Below are 18,257 nucleotides of genomic sequence, written 5' to 3'. Positions count from 1 at the left end.
ATTTGGGGGCAAGAAGAAGGTTGTCCCTATTAACTGAATCTTTTCACACAGAACCTGGCCATTCATTTCCTAGTTGTGTAAAACATCTGTCCCTAATGCTCTGAAGTGAAACATGGTCACCTCAGAAATGACTTCTTCCTTGGGTTTAATAGCAATCTCTGTCAGCTAGGATGTCCCCATTAAAGTCATCTGTGTAACATGTAGATAAAGAGGTAGGTAAGAAGGGCCAGGAGTGCCTCATGAAGAACCCCAAAGTCCTTGGAACAAACTGTCTCTCAAAATATAACATTATTTTCCTTGAATCAGGCCACACTCACCAGCTTCTAATGGGTTTGAGAAAGTCACAAGTCTTAAATCTCCTGCCTGAATCTGTAACTGTCCACGGAGGTCGATTTCAGTGATGCCTCATATAAATTAAAATTGAAGATAATGATGCCTGTTCACCTGATCAACTAAAATGACCAGCTGGGTTTAATGGGAGGAAAAACAGAAACCCCACTGAAATTAGAATAGCTTCAAAGGTGATAGGATGTAATTATTTTTCCGTAATGTTTCTTCTCCAAAGGTGACTGGTCACTGTGCTGGCGAGCATCGGGGCCAGCACATTATGAAGTTGGATACGGCACTCAGAGCTAAGGCACAAGCCAGGAGTCAGCGTTTTGCTACAGTGCTGGGGAAAGCAGGGTTTCTTTTCTGTTCTTATTTTAGTTGTTTCCTTTACAGTTAGTGAGGTGCTTTCAGGGAATTGCTTAATTGACTCCCGAGAGGCAAATTCTAATTTAGATCGGTACAAAGTGTTTTCTCTTTCTAGCCATAAAACATTTTCTTGGATTTGTTCTAATTATCCTTGGGGTGATGCGATCTTGGGTCTGAAAGCACTGTTACGTCACCTGCCCTCACCCCTCACTTCACGGAGGCAGACACGGAGGCTGAAGGATGCACACAGACTGGCCCAAAGTCCCAAGGTGAGGGAGAGGCAGAGGCTGGGCTAGACGTCTGCAGAGGAAAGAAATGATGCACCAGACTGACTCAGGCTGGTGATTTTGCACCAGACGTATTCAGAGAAGGGAGGGAGGAAGGGAGGGAGGATGGGAGAGAGAAAAGAAAGAAAGAAGGATTGACTGATTCTTGATGAAAAGGCACCATTTTAAAAAGCTCAGGTTCTACAACATGGTAGAGGTGTCAGCAAGCAAAGAAGCTGTGAGAGGGAGGAGCCAGAGAGAAGGAGCACAGGAAGCATGAAGCCTGTCACATGTCACAGCTCTGTTGTGTCCCTAGCTGCATGAAGGTGACCCACAGAAGCAACTGCAGACTCGGCAGCCAGCCTCCCACCTGGCTTGCTCATTACTTATCTATTCCTGTAGTCCCAGGTATCAGGTCCAAGGCCTCTCTCACAGGGTACACAAGTGTGCCATCCCTACACCATGGCTACTTCTCCACCTTGTACTGATCTGTGTATGTGCACACGCACGCATGTGTGCAGGTAAACATATAAGCATGTGTGGAAAGCAGAGAGCAGCCTCTGTATGGTTCCTCAGACTTAGTCTGCCTGGATTTTGGACAGGAGCCTTTAACTCACTGCACAGTAAGATGCCTGGTCAAGGCTGGAGTTACAAGCAGATGCCATCACATATCCAACTTTTCTTTTTCTTTTTTCTTAATAATTTAAAGAGATTAAAACAACAATAATCACCAAGTCAGGCAGGGTGGTATTCCCAGCATTTTCAAAGCTCCAGCCCAGAAGCCCTATCCCCCCAAAAGTAAACAAAATAGATAGATAAGCAGAGACTTTTGTATTTAAAAATTCAGTGGTATTCACATTTTCTCATAACAACATCAGAATCTCATTAGCAAAACAATTAATGAAAGATTTCCACCCACTACAGAAATTCAGGTGGATATCTAGGGAAGGACTCCACATTCCCAGGCAACAGAGGGAGGCTGAGTGTCACATTTTAATTTTTATTACATTTTATTTATTTATTGTGTCAGAGGTGGGGAGCACGTATGTGTGGACGTCAGAAGACAACTTCCGGGAGCTGGCTCCCCTTCCAGCATGCAGTTACCGAGAGCTGAGCATGTGGTCAGGTTTGGTAGCAAGCACCCTTCCATGCCAAGCCCTCTGCCCTGCCCTGGAATCTCATGTCTCAGGCAATTTAACTTCATTTTCCCCTCAGAATTTGCTACAGTACAGGCTACTGGGAACACTTTATTCAGAGGTTTTTAGAGAAAACGTTCATAAAATTAATAAATGTAGACCTCCTAATAATTTAGAGCATTGCAGCCTCACCTGATCTGAGTTCCACACACAGATTCAACTGTTTGGGTTCTTTCATTTTTTGAGTTAATTTCTGGGGAGATTTTAATGAAGAAAAGTCAGTTACCTACTCTTAAATTACATAACCTTGGCAATTATGCAAAAGACTTTTTTTTTTTTTTAATTTGTTGCAAGATGCTTTTCTGGGCTGGCTTCTGACCTAAGACATTGGAAGATCGTGATAAGCTGCGTATCGTCCAGTCACGTGATGGTATATCTGTAAGAAAACAAGTTTCCTAAGTTAATAATTAAGCAAATATACACATAAACTAGTAATTATACTATTGCGCAATAATAATTTCACTTGGCGTTGCGTTACTAAGTCTCTCAGCAGAATTTGCACCTGATCTACAGCAGGTGTGGGTTTGCTTGAAGGAGGTGGAGACTTGGTTTTGATGTGGTCAGCCTCCACTCCTTCCAAGGACAAGGTCTTTTCACTCACCTGCCTCTCAATGTCTGAAAGCAGAGAACTGGCCCCTATCCGGAAGAGTTCAGGTGTCAGCCACTCATCCCCCAGCTCCTCCTTTACAAGAGAGAGCCATGCAAGGGACTCCTTTGCAGTGCGGATGCCTCCTGCAGGCTTAAAACCTACCTGACCGGGAGGAGAGAAAAGTAGCCATTGTTAGCAGGCGGATTTCAAAAGTGTCACCGTGAATAAAGAGTCTTGAGTCACACTTTCCCTCTTACTCTTTTTCACTTCAGCAAAGGTATCTATTTCCATAGAGCCTTACCTGACCATACTTCAAAACAACTTTTCCAAGATAAATGGCAACTGAGTCACTGCTTCTGAAGGGACAAGAAGGAGGCCACAACTCACTTAGTAAACCTCCACCATCTAGACTCAATCTACTGTACATCTGAAGAAGCCAAGGAAAGTGTCAATAAATAAGAAAATACACCACAGGTGTCCATCCAGTCTGCACTGCTTCAAATGACCCTTCATCTTGAGGTGCAAGGCACTCGTGTATTTAAGAGTGGATCACTGTGGCCACAGGTCAGCCTAATCAAACTGGCAGCAGTCCAGCAAGGAGAGACGACAGTTGCTTTAATCAACTCAATTGCAGGCTTCTTCTTTGAGGCTGTAGGCACACAGTGTTCTACAAAGCGGGCACACTGTTAATGTAAGTATGGGAGAAAAACGCCATACTGCTTTTGAAAGTTTATAGGGAGGGCCATAAACCAGCCAATTCATGGCTGAGAGGCTGAGTGCCACCTTGAACTCGTGCTTTTCCAGAGGACTTAAGTTCCGTTCTCAGCACTTATGTTGAGGGGCTCTAGTTCAGGGGTTCTGGTGCCCTGCTGTGGAATATTCCTTTACACTGTGTGAATATATGTCACTATGATTGGTTTAATAAACAAGCTGACTGGCCAATAGCTGAACAAGATAAAGTTAGGTGGGAGAGCCAAACTGAGAACGCTGGAATGAGGAAGGGTGGAGTGAGGAACACCAGCCATCTGCCAAGCAAGCAGGACGTATAGAAAATGAATTAACACCAGGTAGTGGTGGTGCACTCCTTTAATCCCAGTGCCCAGGAGACAGAAGCAAGCAGATCTCTGTGAGTTCAAGGCCAGTCTGGGCTACAGAGTGAGTTTTTCTCGAAAAACCAAAAAAAAAAAAAAAAAAAAGAAAGAAAAGAAAATGACGATGTAACACCGGGCAGTGGTGGCACATGCCTTTAATCTCAGCACTCGGGAGGCTGAGGCAGGTGGATCTCTGTGAGTTCAAGGCCAGCCTGGGCTACAGAGTGAGTTCTAGGAAAGGCGCCAAAGCTACACAGAGAAACCCTGTCTCAAAAAAAAAAAAAAAAAAAAAAAAGAAAGAAAAGAAAATGAGGTAACAAGCCATGAGCCACATGGCAAAGCATAAATAGAAATATGGATTAATTTAAATGTAGGAGCTAGTAACAAGCCTGAGCTATTGGCCGAGCATTTACAATGAATATAAGCCTCAAAGTGGTTATTTGGAAGCAGCTGCCTGGATAGCCTACAGTGCCCTTTTCTGGCTTCCACAGGAACTCATACACACATGGTGCACACAAACACACAGGAAGGTATGTACACACACACATAGACACACACACACACACGTACGCACTCACAAATAAATACTTAAAAAAGAAAAAGACACAGTCCAAATCAACCAGTGTATGTTATTTCCACACGATGTCTGATATCCATTAGGAAAAGCACAGGTTCCATGTGTAGAACTTCATGGTCCCCTGATTCACTTGTCTTAGGAATGTAACTCTCCAGAAGAGTAGACAAAGCTATATACACAAGTTGCCAAGCCACACTCTTTTTTTTTTTTTTTTTTTGGATTTTCGAGACAGGGTTTTTCTGTGTAGTTTTTGAGCCTGTCCTGGAGCTCGCTCTGTAGACCACGCTGGCCTCAAACTCACAGAGATCCACCTGGCTCTGCCTTCCGAGTGCTGGGATTAAAGGCGTGCGCCACCACCACCCGGCGCCAAGCCACACTCTTAGTAGCCCAAGTGCTCAGAGCTCTTTTTTAGACGGATCACGCTAGCAGGAGGCACTGTGAACAGACCATAAAAAGGAGCCAATGAACGAAAGGCCCCATTAGCAAGCAGGAAACCTCACTGTGAACCTGACCACTGCCACTGTGTGGACGCTTCTCAGCCATCCCAGCCATTGTAGCCATCGCACAGACAAGGTAGTGATCCTGCCAAGCGTACCTCCTCACTCTGGGATATCCCGTATCATTCCTCTCTCTACCCTCAGTCCTTTCATGGAACAGCATCATGAATGGTCTCCTAAGTGGGTCCCCGCCTTAATCATACATGAGATAGCTAGCTCAGTAAAAAGCATGATACGCTAGCCACTGTTGAGGAATGGCAAATAAATAAATAAACAAACAAACAAACAAAATGAAGTCAGTGAGCTGACAAGAAGCATGCCTGTCGATCAGAGGAGCCTTTCTGCAGGTTGGGCAGTGTTCATAAAGATTTTCTATAAATATAATTCAGTGTCAACAACTCCATTCCAAAAAGAAGTTCTTATGTAAGTTAATATGTTTTAAGGGAGAGAATATGGAAAAAAATAAATCTGTAGTGAAATCAGTTATGATACACTGAACTGCAGCTTCTCAGAGGTGGCACCAAGCATGGCCTGGGAAGGTAGGCTTTTGTACCATACAAAAACGGCTTACATCAATGAAGGAGGACCACAGCCTAAGGCCTCCCAGGCTTGCTGTCTGTCAGCAGCTTAAAGGCCACGCCTGGCTTGCAGGTACAGACACAAACATACACAGGTTCTCCTTGCTGGAAATGAAATGTGATGAAGTAAATGGGATGTGTATTGCACTCTGCTTTTGCTTAACACTAAGTGGGGCGAGAACAACCACAAAGAAAGGACGTAAAGACAAGCAAAATACCCCTCCAAACTCAACCCTGGACCACTGAGCACTTACCATGTTCTCTGAGATTTGTTTTTCGCTGTCTAAAAGCTGTCTTAGGAAGGGACATGTTCATGTTTACACCCAAGAATTAAACACAGGTTAGCATGGCCCATGATCACCCACTCAGGAACTATCTCTGTGGTCCCCAATGGCATGCTTAATCCCTAATGGTGGAGCTCATAAAACATGGATACCAAGTTAATCTCCCAGACCCATGGCCACCAAGCCTGGGTGTCAAATTGAGTATCTGATTTTGATGTTCTCAGACCAATGCCTTATCAAAAACCTTCTGTGATCCAGCAGAATCAGTTTGTTAAATGACTGTAGGAATGAGTCCCATGGCCCTAAGTAGTGGTGGCAGTTAAAACAGAAAGAAAGAAGAACTTCCCCTTACACAGCTATTCTTTGAAAACAAAGCAAATATTCTTTAAATTGCTGGATTTGTATCAATGCAGAAAGACCAGTATGGAGGAGGCATTCGTGGTGGGCCAGTGTCATCTGAAGGTAACAATATGTATTTTTCCTATCTGTACTTAACAATGTGAGCTTATTCAGAGAAAATTCTGGGAGGTTAGTTCCTCTCACAAGGAGCACATTCCATGTAAGTCTCTAATTCCAAAATATATGTAAGCTACAGTCATTATCAAGTCTTACAGACATTCCATCCACCAAGTAAAGCATTAAAGGTCTTCTTGAGGGAAGTTCTAGACGGTAGGAATCAAGACACTGGTTTCTAAAAGACGCTCTCAGGAAGGGAAGTCTCATTATATTGAACACACACACACATACACGCCTTTCCAACTATGAAAAAAAAAAAGCCTTCTTTGATAATTTGTGACTAGACAAGCAACTTGAAGTAGAAAATCCAAATTCAGTTTTAAGAAATACTCCATAGGCATTTTTCCTCTTAACTTTGTATGTTTCAAAAAATTCTGTTATTCTTCGAAAAGCTGACAAAAGCTAACATATACCCTCCTCAGCTGAACACTCTCCCAAACAGCACATCCAACTGCCATAAAATGCAAAAAAAAAAAAAAAAAAAAAAAAATGGATATTTAATTCAAGAGCTATAGGACGGAAAGCTACCATTTCCCTGCTGTTTCACGGTATTTCATTATTCTGTTTAATAAGTTCATCTCCTCGAGAATTTTCTCTTCACCTCATATTATTAAAAGTAATAAGTTTTTCTGGACCGGGGGTTTCCCAACAGAAAAACCAATTTATGTGTGTCCTTCAATAATGACAGGAAAAGATTATTTCCCATTATACTGCCTACTTTTCATATCACCACCACAGCTTATCATTCAATAAATGTTACTCCGCGATTCTTTCCATTCCACAAGGAAGTTAAATTTCTACATTAACCTGTTTTCACCGGCCAACGCCTTGCCAGAAAAACCTCTGTGTCGCAGCACAATTAGTTCCTTAAAGAACCCATTTAGGAATCTCTTGTCAGTGATAAAATTGTCTTCGGTTAATAAAAGGACACAGAGTGAGTTTACATCTTGATCACACACATGTGCTCTCACACTCACACTCACTCTGTTAATCGCATACTTTCCCACCAAGGTGTTCTTTTGTAACGAAAGGTAAATTAAACATTTATCTTAATAAAGGCGACTCATTCACACCTTCTGCATAGGGAGACGTTATCGTGCAGGCTGTGAGGAGGGTTATAAATAGCATTCTCTTCACTCTGAAGGGAGATTTGCTGGCAATAATGTAGTACCTTGTTTCCAGTTTTCCAGAAGAAATCTCTAATGGCCCGTAGCATTACGATCGCTACTGGGAAGGTGGCATTTACCGTTTCTTTTCCAGTAGAAGTCTTAATAAAATCTGATCCTAAAACAAAAGAAAAACTCCCAAGTTAATTAAAAACTTATTTTTACACTTAAGTCACTGAAAGAAGTGAATTGTGTGCAACTCCCCACCCCTCCAGGGACAACTTTACTTTTTAATAATTATGTGAAAAAACTGAAATGAAAATCTACCTTTAAAATATTTCTGTTTACATGCAAGAGTCAGAAGAAAGGGAGAAGGTCTGAAAATTGCCATCTTCTGGACACAACCCAGCCACTGCAATCGGGTACCACAGCAGCAGCAGTCTGTCACTACCAGGCCCGTGCAAGACTGTGCTTGTCAGTCATCAGTCACAGATGGGACTCTACCCTTCCAACTGCTTGCTACTGGCAGGTTATGGGGAGGGACAGTCATTGCCTTTGGTTGAATACCCATGGCTAAGTCCACCAGGCTCCAAGGGACAGTTCTAAACCCATAGTTGCACGGCCTTGGTTAAAATCTGTGTCACAAAACAAAATACCAAGACACAAATGTATGAGAGGGGCTTAAAAGGAAATATAGATGGTCAGTGGGGAAGTGCTAAGTGGGGGAATAGAAGGGAGGGTGGGGTATAAGGAAGGGTGGGGGGAGAGTAATCAGAATGCATCACATACATCTATGAAATGAAAGTGAAAAGAAAAAAATCTGTTGAGAATTTTATCTTTCTTCACCATCAGATAAATTAGCCACTCGATGGATTCTCATAGGCTCTGGTCCTCTTGTCTCCATATTTCACAGCCAATTAAAATCAAGTTGGTTTGTTTAATGCATAACTGGGATGAATAAAAACAATTTTATGCCCTGTGCTCACCACCATGTATCTTGACACTTTCCCACAGAACTGAGGAGTGCCTACTCATCTCCCCTTGTTCTCCACACTCAGTGGAAAGCACACAGCACAGCTGGACAGCCCCGGAACTGTCACAAGCTGATGTCTGTTGTATTGATGAAGTAGTAAGCCTCCCAACCAGATGAAGTTCTCATGAAAGACACGGGACCCTTTCACAGTCTGTAGATGTTTTCAACAGCTTCCTTCTTCTGAATCTTCAGCCTGTTTACTTGGTTTATCAGAACAGTATGAGGAGATCAATGATAACAGCGGCGAGGAGGGACTAGAACCTGGTGCCTCATGGGTGTCAGCAGTTAATCTTTCCCACTGTTACCAAGTACTGACACGAGCACTTTCTTCAGAGAGGTCACTGAGGCATGGAAACGTTAAGTAGTTTTCTTGAAATCGCATGGCACAGTCTCTGCCCCCCCACACCCCTGTGTATGTGTGTGTGTGTGTGTGTGCGCGCGCGTGTGCGTGTGCGTGTGCGTGTGCGTGTGTGTGTGTGTGTGTGTGTGTGTGTGTGTGATTTCAGCTAAAGCAGTCTACTTTAGCTTGTCTTTTGGAACTGTCCCACTTCTCTGTGGCCACCCTATCAGCCCAAAACAGAGATACCCTCCTTCAGTGGTACCTAGCCCAGCAGTGCTCAAAACCCAACCCATCCATGCACAGGATGGTGTGGTGGTATTGTGTTCCCCAAAATATTGTGTACCTTAATAAACTTATCTGGGGTTAGAGAACAGAAAAGCCACAAAATACTTAGGCTAGAAAATGTTAGCACACGCCTTTAATCCTAGCATTCCAGAGACAGAAATCCCTCTGGATCTCTGTGAGTTCAAGGCTGCACTGGAAACAGCCAGGCATGGTGACTCACGCCTTTAATCTCAGAAAGCAGCCTTTAATCCCAGGGAGTGGTGGTAGAAAGCAGAAAGGTTTATAAGGCGTGAGGACCAGAAACTAGAAGCATTTGGCTGGTTAAGCTTTTAGGTTTCAAGCACAGTTCAGCTGAGAGCCATTGGGATGAGGACACAGAAGCTTCCAGTCTGAAGAAACAGGACCAGCTGAGGAACTGGCGAGGTGAGGTAGTTGTGGCTTGGTCTGCTTCTCTGACCTTCCAGCATTCACCCCAATAACTGGCCTCAGGTTTGATTTTATTAATAAGAACTTTTAAGATTCATGCTACAGGATGGGACCACAAGATACTGTTAGAGAAGAAAGTTCTGGAGTCTTGTTTCATAGGAGGGTGGAAACCAATCATGAAGCTGTATGTCGTATCACATACACACGGTTTTAAAAACTGGAGTGTGAGCTTTGAATGCTTTTACCATGAAGAAATGGCAAATGACTGAAAACACATATTCACACAGATTTGAATATTACCCAAGGAATATATGACTGAAATATCACATGTTCACCCTATTAATGTGTTCAATTTTTGTTTATCAGTTTAAATGAATTATATTTTTGGATGAAAGAAGTTCATGTTCTCTGTCCCCACAACAGGCCAACTGAATCAGACTTTAACAAGCATACACAATATTCTCAGGTACACACAGGTACAAGTTCACAGCTCCCATCCAGAGAATCTGTGGAACAATACTTACAATTAATTTGAGTCTTTCAGATTCTATCAAAGAAATGTGGGACAGAACATGAAGGAAGAAACAACCTACATTTCCCCTTATAGTGTCGGTTTGAGAAGATACTTCACGACTATTCTGGGCACTGAAAGGCTCAAATCCATCCACCTTTATTCCACACACTGTGAAGGCACTGCATGTGTAATAAAGACACAGCATATCCACACCCTTGCCTTCACAACCAGGCGACCCTAGAGGAATCATATGAAGGGCTGGGAGGAGGCCTGGTTGGGAGTAGGTTCTGGCTCTCAGGGTAGCCATGCAAATTCAATCTTCCTCCTTTCTAGAACAGGCCTAAAAAAATCCCTAGGTGCACCACAGAATTACGCAGGCATCAAAAGGGAAAATCTGTGAAAACATCTACATCCCTCAAGGACTACACAAACAAAGGAAGCCGAGGAGCTCTGTGGAAGAGTTTGGGGGCTGCGGCTCACAGAAGCCACACAATGCCGTAAGCAGCAGAGATTATGGGTCGCTCTGAAGGCAGCTCAGAAAACCAGAATGCTGAGAGAGATAGACAGGCAAGCGTGCTCATGAGGTTTCCCAGAGTCACAAAGACTCTTGGGAATTGTGTTCTGAAAGCCTAAGGAAGGCTGAATTCCAAAATAATTGACTGGTGTTTTTGGTGGAAGAAATTTGGAGATAGTGTAACATGCAGAGTGTGGCATGGCTGTTGCTCACTGTATTTACTCAGATTTACAGTGAGAAAGGGAAGAAAGTAGAGTGCAAAGATCAACAGGTTGGACAAGAGAAGAGCTTGAATCTGTTTAAAGCTAAGGACGGGTGCAAATAAGGTGATGGCAATTATAACTCTCTGTGAAGGAGATTTTCCCTGGGACAATAAGAAAGGTGCCTGGAAGGCAGGCCCCCATTCATCCAGGGCTCTAGAATGCACCAATGAAAATTCACTTAAAGGGAGAGTGGGTTGAAAAGGTAAGTCTTCAGGGTACCCAACTGGGGAAGGGTTTTCATAGAGTTAGTCACAAAGGCACACAGAGGCCACTACAGCCAAAGCTGTGCCGCACGGGGGACAAATGGCATCTCAAGGTAGCAGGAGATGAGAGAGAACTGGACAATGCCCATGCCAGGCTGGGTTTGAAGCCATGTAAGAATGCAAGAGAGATAGGTCCTGGAAACTAGCACATAGGTTCTAGAAAGCTACTCAGGGCAGTCAACATGTGCCGTGGTCAGATGCAGCTCTGAAGTGGGCTGCTCATGAAGCTGGAGAGATAATTAAGCTGCAGTGTATAACCCAGGATGCTAGTGATGCTCGGAACACAAAATACAACAGAGAAGCCACATGTGCTATGCCCACAGGCGTAGGCAGTAAAGCCCAAGTGATGCCATTGTGAGTCCCTGATGCCGGACATGGAGCTGCAGGACTTGATGTTTCCCCTGCTGGGTTTCAGTGTTGTTCTGGTACTGTCTTTCCTTAATAGGAACCACCGTTCCTTCCTTTCCAAATGGAAACTTTGACTGGGGGTCACTGTACATTGGAAGTGGAGAACTTCTCTGATACTACAAGGCTCACAGTTTAGGGACTACTATGAGTTTTGGAGCTCTTTGGGTCTTCAAACAGGGTGAAACTCTAAGACTATTGAGATTTCTAAAGTTGGACTGAATGTATTTTGAAAAGAGATGGCCATCAGTCTATGGAAGTAGGAGCATAATGGTGAACGCTCGGTCCCTAGTTTTCTTGGAAGATTGTAGATCTTCCAAGAAATGATGCAGGGCTGTGCTGAGCTTCACTGGAGGAAGATGGCCACTAGGAGCAAAGCTTGGGGTTTATATCTTAGTCACTGCTTCCTGTCATGTCTCTGTTTTCTGTCCTACCAAGATGTGAGAGGTGAGGAGTCCCAGCCAAATGCTTCTGCCACCAGAACTGAGTAGATTCCTAGCATGCCTTGCCCACCATGATGGACTGCTGACCTTCCAACCATGAGTTGAAAAAAAATCCTTCCTTTCTTCATTGTTTAAAGGGGTATTTGGTCACAGCAATGGGAAAAGTAGTACATACTCTTGTGCTGTGCAGAAATACCATGGAAATGATGCATCCACAGAGATCAGCAGGCACCTTCTTTTCTGAGTCTACAAACCAACTGGAAGAATGGACTTATGTGTGTGTGTACAAGTGTGCCACACACAAGGGTTCACATGTGGCAGTCAGAGGACAACTTGTGGGAATTGGTTCTCTCCTTCCACCATGCAGGTTCTCGGAATTGAATGGTCAGGCTTGAGGCAAGTGCCCTTATTCACTGAGCCATCTCACCCTAAGTCCAGACTTATTAAGGACTCTCCTGCCTTGCTGAGGTAACAGTCCATTTGACGTATACAATGCCTTCTCTTTAAGTCTTCATGATGCTCCTGAAATCGGCTTTGTGTGGAATTACTATAGCTACTCCTATGAGTTAGCACGGTGTGTTTCTCTCCAGCCCTTTACTTTTAAACTTTGAGTCTTGATTGTGGATCTCTTATAAACATTCAGTAGGGGCTTGGTGGGTTTTTTAAAACTCTTCTTTTAATTGGTATATCTGGACCATTAACATTTAAAGTGATTATTGATTCTGTTGGATTAATATCTACCATGTTTATACATCTTCCATCTGTTGCAGTTTTTTGTTAATTTTCACACCCTTTTGGGTGTTCTCTGACTTATTTGAGCATTCGTTTTACCTCCTCTCATCCTAACAATTACACTTCTCTCATATACTACTTAGAGACTGCCCTGGAGTTTTTAATACATTTTTTTTTTTAGTTCATCTCAGTCCATCTTCAAATAACACCACACTGCTATGCGGGCACTGCCAGTGCCTTCGCCTTTTAATGAAGGGTTCCTAAATTGTTTCTTCTGTCTGCCCAAGTCCTGCTGTCACGCACTCAAAGCTTGCGGTCTTTCCCCGCAAAGGCCTTCTCGTAACACTTCCTGTGAGGCAGTGTTCCTGCTGTCTCCCTCAGCTTTTGTTGTGGAGAAGGCCAGCACTGCTACAGAGCTCCACTGTCAAGCACGGCCCTCCACTCACTTACTGCTGACCTGGTTTCTGATAGGCAGAAAGTAACCCCAGGTCCGCTGGGGTTACTTCCTTTGTCTGCTGAGGTCATTTTCTTTGTCTTGGGTAGGTAGCGTGTTTTCTTTCTCTGACTTTACTTTTTTAGGATTTCCTGTTTGCCTTTGGTTGTCTCCTATTTGCATATGCTATTACTAGGAACAGTTTTCTTTTTCAGTCTTCCTTGGAATTCTCTGACTTTCCTAGGTCAGTGATTTATGGCTTGCCCTTGATTTTAGAACATTTGTGGCCATTACACTCCCTTTATACAGTTACTCTCTTTCTTTATTCTCTCTGGTATTGGAATGACACAAGTGTTATAACTTCTGAAATTCTCCTCAAGTTTTTGGAGGTCTGTCTTTCCTAAGCACTCTTTACAGTTCAGTCTGGGAAGCGTCCAACAACCTACTGTCATGGTCAAATGGTGAGGATCTAAAAGTGTTAAGTTATCACGCCAAGTTTTTCCCTCCTGGAAACCAGGATGAACTGAAATCAGAAGACATAATGGTACATGTAAAGGAATATTGTGGGCATATACCAAATAAATATGATGATTAGAAAGAACTGCAGAGTTCAAATTGACCCATCTAACGAGACTAATAATGTAGGGAAAATGCATGGGTGCAATTTGTTACAGACCCCAAAAGACAGATAAAATTTAAAGATGAGAGGATCCTGGGAGAACCTGGTCATCAGACAAAAACATCAAAAGCACAAAGGATGAGGCACATCCTCTACGTAAGTATGCTGTTGGGGACACAGTGATCATATAAACACGTGACTTAGGGTATGCTGCTCTTGGGGGTGACCCTGAGATGACCCAGTGATGGAATACTTCCCTAGCATATAGGAAGCCCTAGGTTCCATCAAAGCTACTGTTAACATTTCTTACATTAAAAACTATAGAGAGTTTTGAACCTGCGAACATCTGGGTTCTATCCTTGGGGGCCCCATGAGATCTGATCACATGATTCCAGTTTGCAGATGTTACATTTACTGTCTGTTTTGGATATCAGGAAGGACAACTGAGACAGCACACAGTTCAGGCATTTAGGATACTGACTTTCATTAAATTTCGGGAAAAAAATCAAGATTTGATTACAGAGAATATTTTAGAAAATGTATTACATTGGTGCTTTACCACTGCTAGAGAACACTGGACTCTCCGGTGGGACTAGGGAGCCATACTTTTGTTTCATTTCTCATTTTAATATTACTTTTCCTGCCCTTTGCTAAAGCAAAATTACCTCAGAGAAATACATGCTGCTTTCAGAATCAACAAAAGCACAGAGCACCGTCACCTCTCTTCAGTGTGTGAATCCAGCTAGTCAACCCTACCTTAATATGTGTGAACCCAGCCACAGCCAACCCTACCTTAACATGTGTGAACCCACCACAGCCAACCCTATCTTAACACGTGTGAACCCAGCCACAGCCAACCCTACCTTAACATGTGTGAACCCACCACAGCCAACCCTACCTTAACACGTGTGAACCCAGCCACAGCCAACCCTACCTTAACATGTGTGAACCCACCACAGCCAACCCTACCTTAACACGTGTGAACCCAGCCACAGCCAACCCTACCTTAACATGTGTGAACCCACCACAGCCAACCCTACCTTAACACGTGTGAACCCAGCCACAGTCAACCCTACCTTAACATGTGTGAACCCACCACAGCCAACCCTACCTTAACACGTGTGAACCCAGCCACAGCCAACCCTACCTTAACACGTGTGAACCCAGCCACAGCCAACCCTACCTTAACACGTGTGAACCCAGCCACAGCCAACCCTACCTTAACACGTGTGAACCCAGCCACAGCCAACCCTACCTTAACACGTGTGAACCCACCACAGCCAACCCTACCTTAACACGTGTAAACCCAGCCACAGCCAACCCTACCTTAACATGTGTGAACTAGTGGTCAACCCTACCTTAGCACATGTGAACCCGACCATAGTCAACCCTACCTTAACACATGTGAACTAGTGGCCAACCCTACCTTAACATGGGTGAACTCAGCCACAGTCAACCCTACCTTAATATGTGTGAACCTGGCCACAGCCAACCCTACCTTGGTATGCTCAGCGTAGGGGCTAAAACCTTAGGAGAAAATACCTCACCATCAGCATAAGCAAGCCATACAACTGGTCCACACATTGGATGAAATGAGCTAATGACTAAACTAGGTGAGGAAGGGCCTGAGAAAGTCGGAAGCACCACAATAAACAGACCAGCACTCAACTGTGAGTAGTTGAAATTAAAATTAATAATAAATGTGCTCCTTTACATAAAACTGTCTTTCTTATGTTCCTAATTTGGCACCTTTAGCACAATTCTGTTTTTGTGGTCTAAGGCTACTCAAAGCTTTTCTGCGGCCTGTAATTACAAGTCTCCATGGTACAGTTTCATTAAAAACTTTCATTAAACAACAGCTGCCCTTGTATATGGTCTTCTAATCAATTTGGTCAAACAGAATGACTTCTAATCAGCTGTTGATAAAAATAGAAGATGAAATTTTAATTCTAATAGATTAACCACAAACTCAAGACAGTCTTCAAAATCCATCTAACTCTATTCTCCAGTGGATTTAATGACTATTCAGCAACTCATTACTAAATAGAACAAGACGAACATTTTCCAGTTCATTAAAGAAATGTACTATGTATTTTTGCATTGTCCTCATGATTCGTTACAGGGAGTCTTAATTACAAGATAATGGATAATGGTTATTAAATGCAGACTGCAGTAATGAAGCCCTATTCATTTGCGAGCCTCAGAGACTGCAAAGAGAGGAAAATAAAATTACTAGCTTCAAAAGATTAACGGATCAAATTATTATTCAATTTTCAAAATCTCATTCAGACTTCATAGAAACAAGAAGAGATTAAAAACTAGTATTAAGACCAAAGTAGTACATTTACAAAAATAATATCTTAGGGCTATTGCTGCATAATAAGCTTCAGATGTGATTATATTTTAAAGTATAACTAACAATGGAAAAACATACATTTTTATTTCCTGAACAAATCTTATTTATGATACAGGCAGTTTCTAGTGAGATCTGAAAGCCTTGGTGACTCTGGGAAATGTGTTCCAATGCACAAAAGGACAGCACAATGGAAGCTGTTATTAACACTATACGCTTTACTAATGAAAAATAGAATTTAAACTCAACTGCTGCCGGAGAAAGTGTGTCCCTAAGTGGAAGTCGCATGGACCCTAGAATAAGAGCTCCCAAGCACATTGTTCATTAGCCCCGTGTTTTGCATTACTCCCTGAAAAATTACCCCTTAAAGGTAGTGGGAAAGTTTTGTATGGTGATTCTAACACTAATTTACACTTACAATCTGCAATGAGATACTTTTTAAAATATACAGAATGTATAAAAAATATGACGTACCAGATTAAAACCTATTAGACTCGTTTGTTCCACACGAGCTCTAAAATAATTTAGGGTGAGATAGAAAGATCCGGTTTCATGGTTGAAGAATGTCTAAAGAAGGAAACTGGAGGCAGCAATGGAATGTTCCTCTTCCATCTAAGAACAGCTGTTCCACGAAGATATGTATATATGATCCATATATCTTCTCGAGAGAAAAGGGGGGATGTTTTGAAAGAGACAGAGACAGAGACATAGAGAAAAAGAGACACAAAGAAAGGGAGATACATAGAGGAGGAGGAGGAAGATGAAGGGGGGGAAGAGGAGGAACAAGGAGGATCTTTTCTCTCTAGCTCATTCTTTCTGAATACACAGCAGTAGTGATGCTTTTCACTGTCTAGTCCATCACATGAATGAGGCAGCATAGTAAGCAGTAAGGCATATTCAAACAGAATGGCAATCAGAAAGCAGGCGCAATGTCAGGTTTAAAAATGCCTCTAACACACCAAGGGTGTGCTTAGCTCATGGTACACTCCTTGCAGCTGGTCTCCACTAAATGAAAATAAAGATGTGCCCACTTAGAATACTGCAAGGTAGTGTGATTCAAGACTGGGATGGAGACCCTGACTGCATCATCCCTGGTACCTGACAGGGGTCTTGTGGGAGATTATCTAAACAATAACACTAACCATTCAAAGAATGAATACTGATATCAACAACAGTCTGGCTGGGGGTGTGGTTCTGTCGGTAGGGTGACTGCCTGGCATGGTTTGATCCCCAGCATCACATAAAGCCAGACACAGAGGCACACACTCACAGCCCAGCATTTGGGAGACAGAGGCAGGAGCATACCAAATGGAGTAGAAGGCCTTCTCTGACTTCACAGCCATTTTGGCTAACATGAAATCTTGATGTCCAACCCCACTTAAGGGGGAGTGGTGGCTTTAAGTGATAGCTTTATATGCCAGAAGTGTCTTTTAGTTTAAAATATTTGGTTTGTTTAAAATAAGTTTCAGAACTGTAACAACACTGGACATGAGTCCATAACCAATGCAAGTAACTCCTAACACTGGATTTCATCTGCGTGGTTTTGCAAACAGCACTGCGTTTTATTGTTATTTTACAAATTTTGGAAAAGAAAAGCTCTACTTAAGTCAAGTGGCCAAGGTGATTTGCTCAGCATTTTGAACTAAGAATTGCAATGGCAAATACCAGCTGTCCTTCAGATTTTGCTGTACACAGTCTCTATTTATTGTTAGTTGTCCAGAAAATATGTGTAAGAATCCATAAAGAGCTTTCAAACTCAAATGTTGGAGTTCCAGACAAATGCTACCATTCGAGGGTCTCACCCTCTTTGCCCACTTCTGAGTAAGGCTGCTGAGGAAGGAGGGTCATTGGGAAATCTGTGACAAAAACACAGACTCCTCAGTAGGCAGCTAGTCTCCCTGTTTCTGGACACGACCCCCTATGTGGACTATTTAAAATTTTTAAATAGAAATTTAAAAGTGGAGAAGAGGGTGAATTTACAGGGAGGAATGAGGAGACAAAGAAAAACAGAACTGTGGGCAAAGAGCCTTTCAAGGCCAGCTGAAGGCTGGTGGCTGGGAGTCCTGGCACTTCTCTGTAAGGGCCACCTTGTCTCAGACAATGGGACTACTCACCATCTAGGGACTACTGAGCACTTAAAATGAATTCACCCACACTGAGATGTGAAGTAAGTGTGAAATATACAGCGTTTTGAAAACTTAGTACAAAAAAAATACTGAAACATCTCAATAATGTTAA

The 18,257-nt window shown here is 42.9% G+C and overlaps 1 protein-coding gene across 1 annotated transcript in view; it reads right to left on the bottom strand.

The window, feature by feature from the left end:
• Positions 1-1,774: 1,774 nt before the first annotated feature.
• Positions 1,775-18,257, bottom strand: part of Dera (deoxyribose-phosphate aldolase) — a 79,646-nt gene continuing 63,163 nt past the window's right edge. Inside the window, exons 7-9 of the mRNA XM_052720640.1 lie at positions 7,462-7,574; positions 2,760-2,909; positions 1,775-2,534 (exon numbers count right to left, since the gene is read on the bottom strand). Coding sequence (XP_052576600.1) covers positions 2,478-2,534; positions 2,760-2,909; positions 7,462-7,574 — 320 coding nt within the window. The 3' untranslated portion in view covers positions 1,775-2,477. The remainder of the gene's footprint in view (positions 2,535-2,759; positions 2,910-7,461; positions 7,575-18,257) is intronic.

This window comes from Peromyscus californicus, unplaced genomic scaffold (genome assembly GCF_007827085.1).
Source record: "Peromyscus californicus insignis strain IS unplaced genomic scaffold, ASM782708v3 Scaffold_6__1_contigs__length_162567912, whole genome shotgun sequence".
Classification (NCBI taxonomy): domain Eukaryota; kingdom Metazoa; phylum Chordata; class Mammalia; order Rodentia; family Cricetidae; genus Peromyscus; species Peromyscus californicus.
This window is presented reverse-complemented; position numbering and strand designations above follow the sequence as displayed.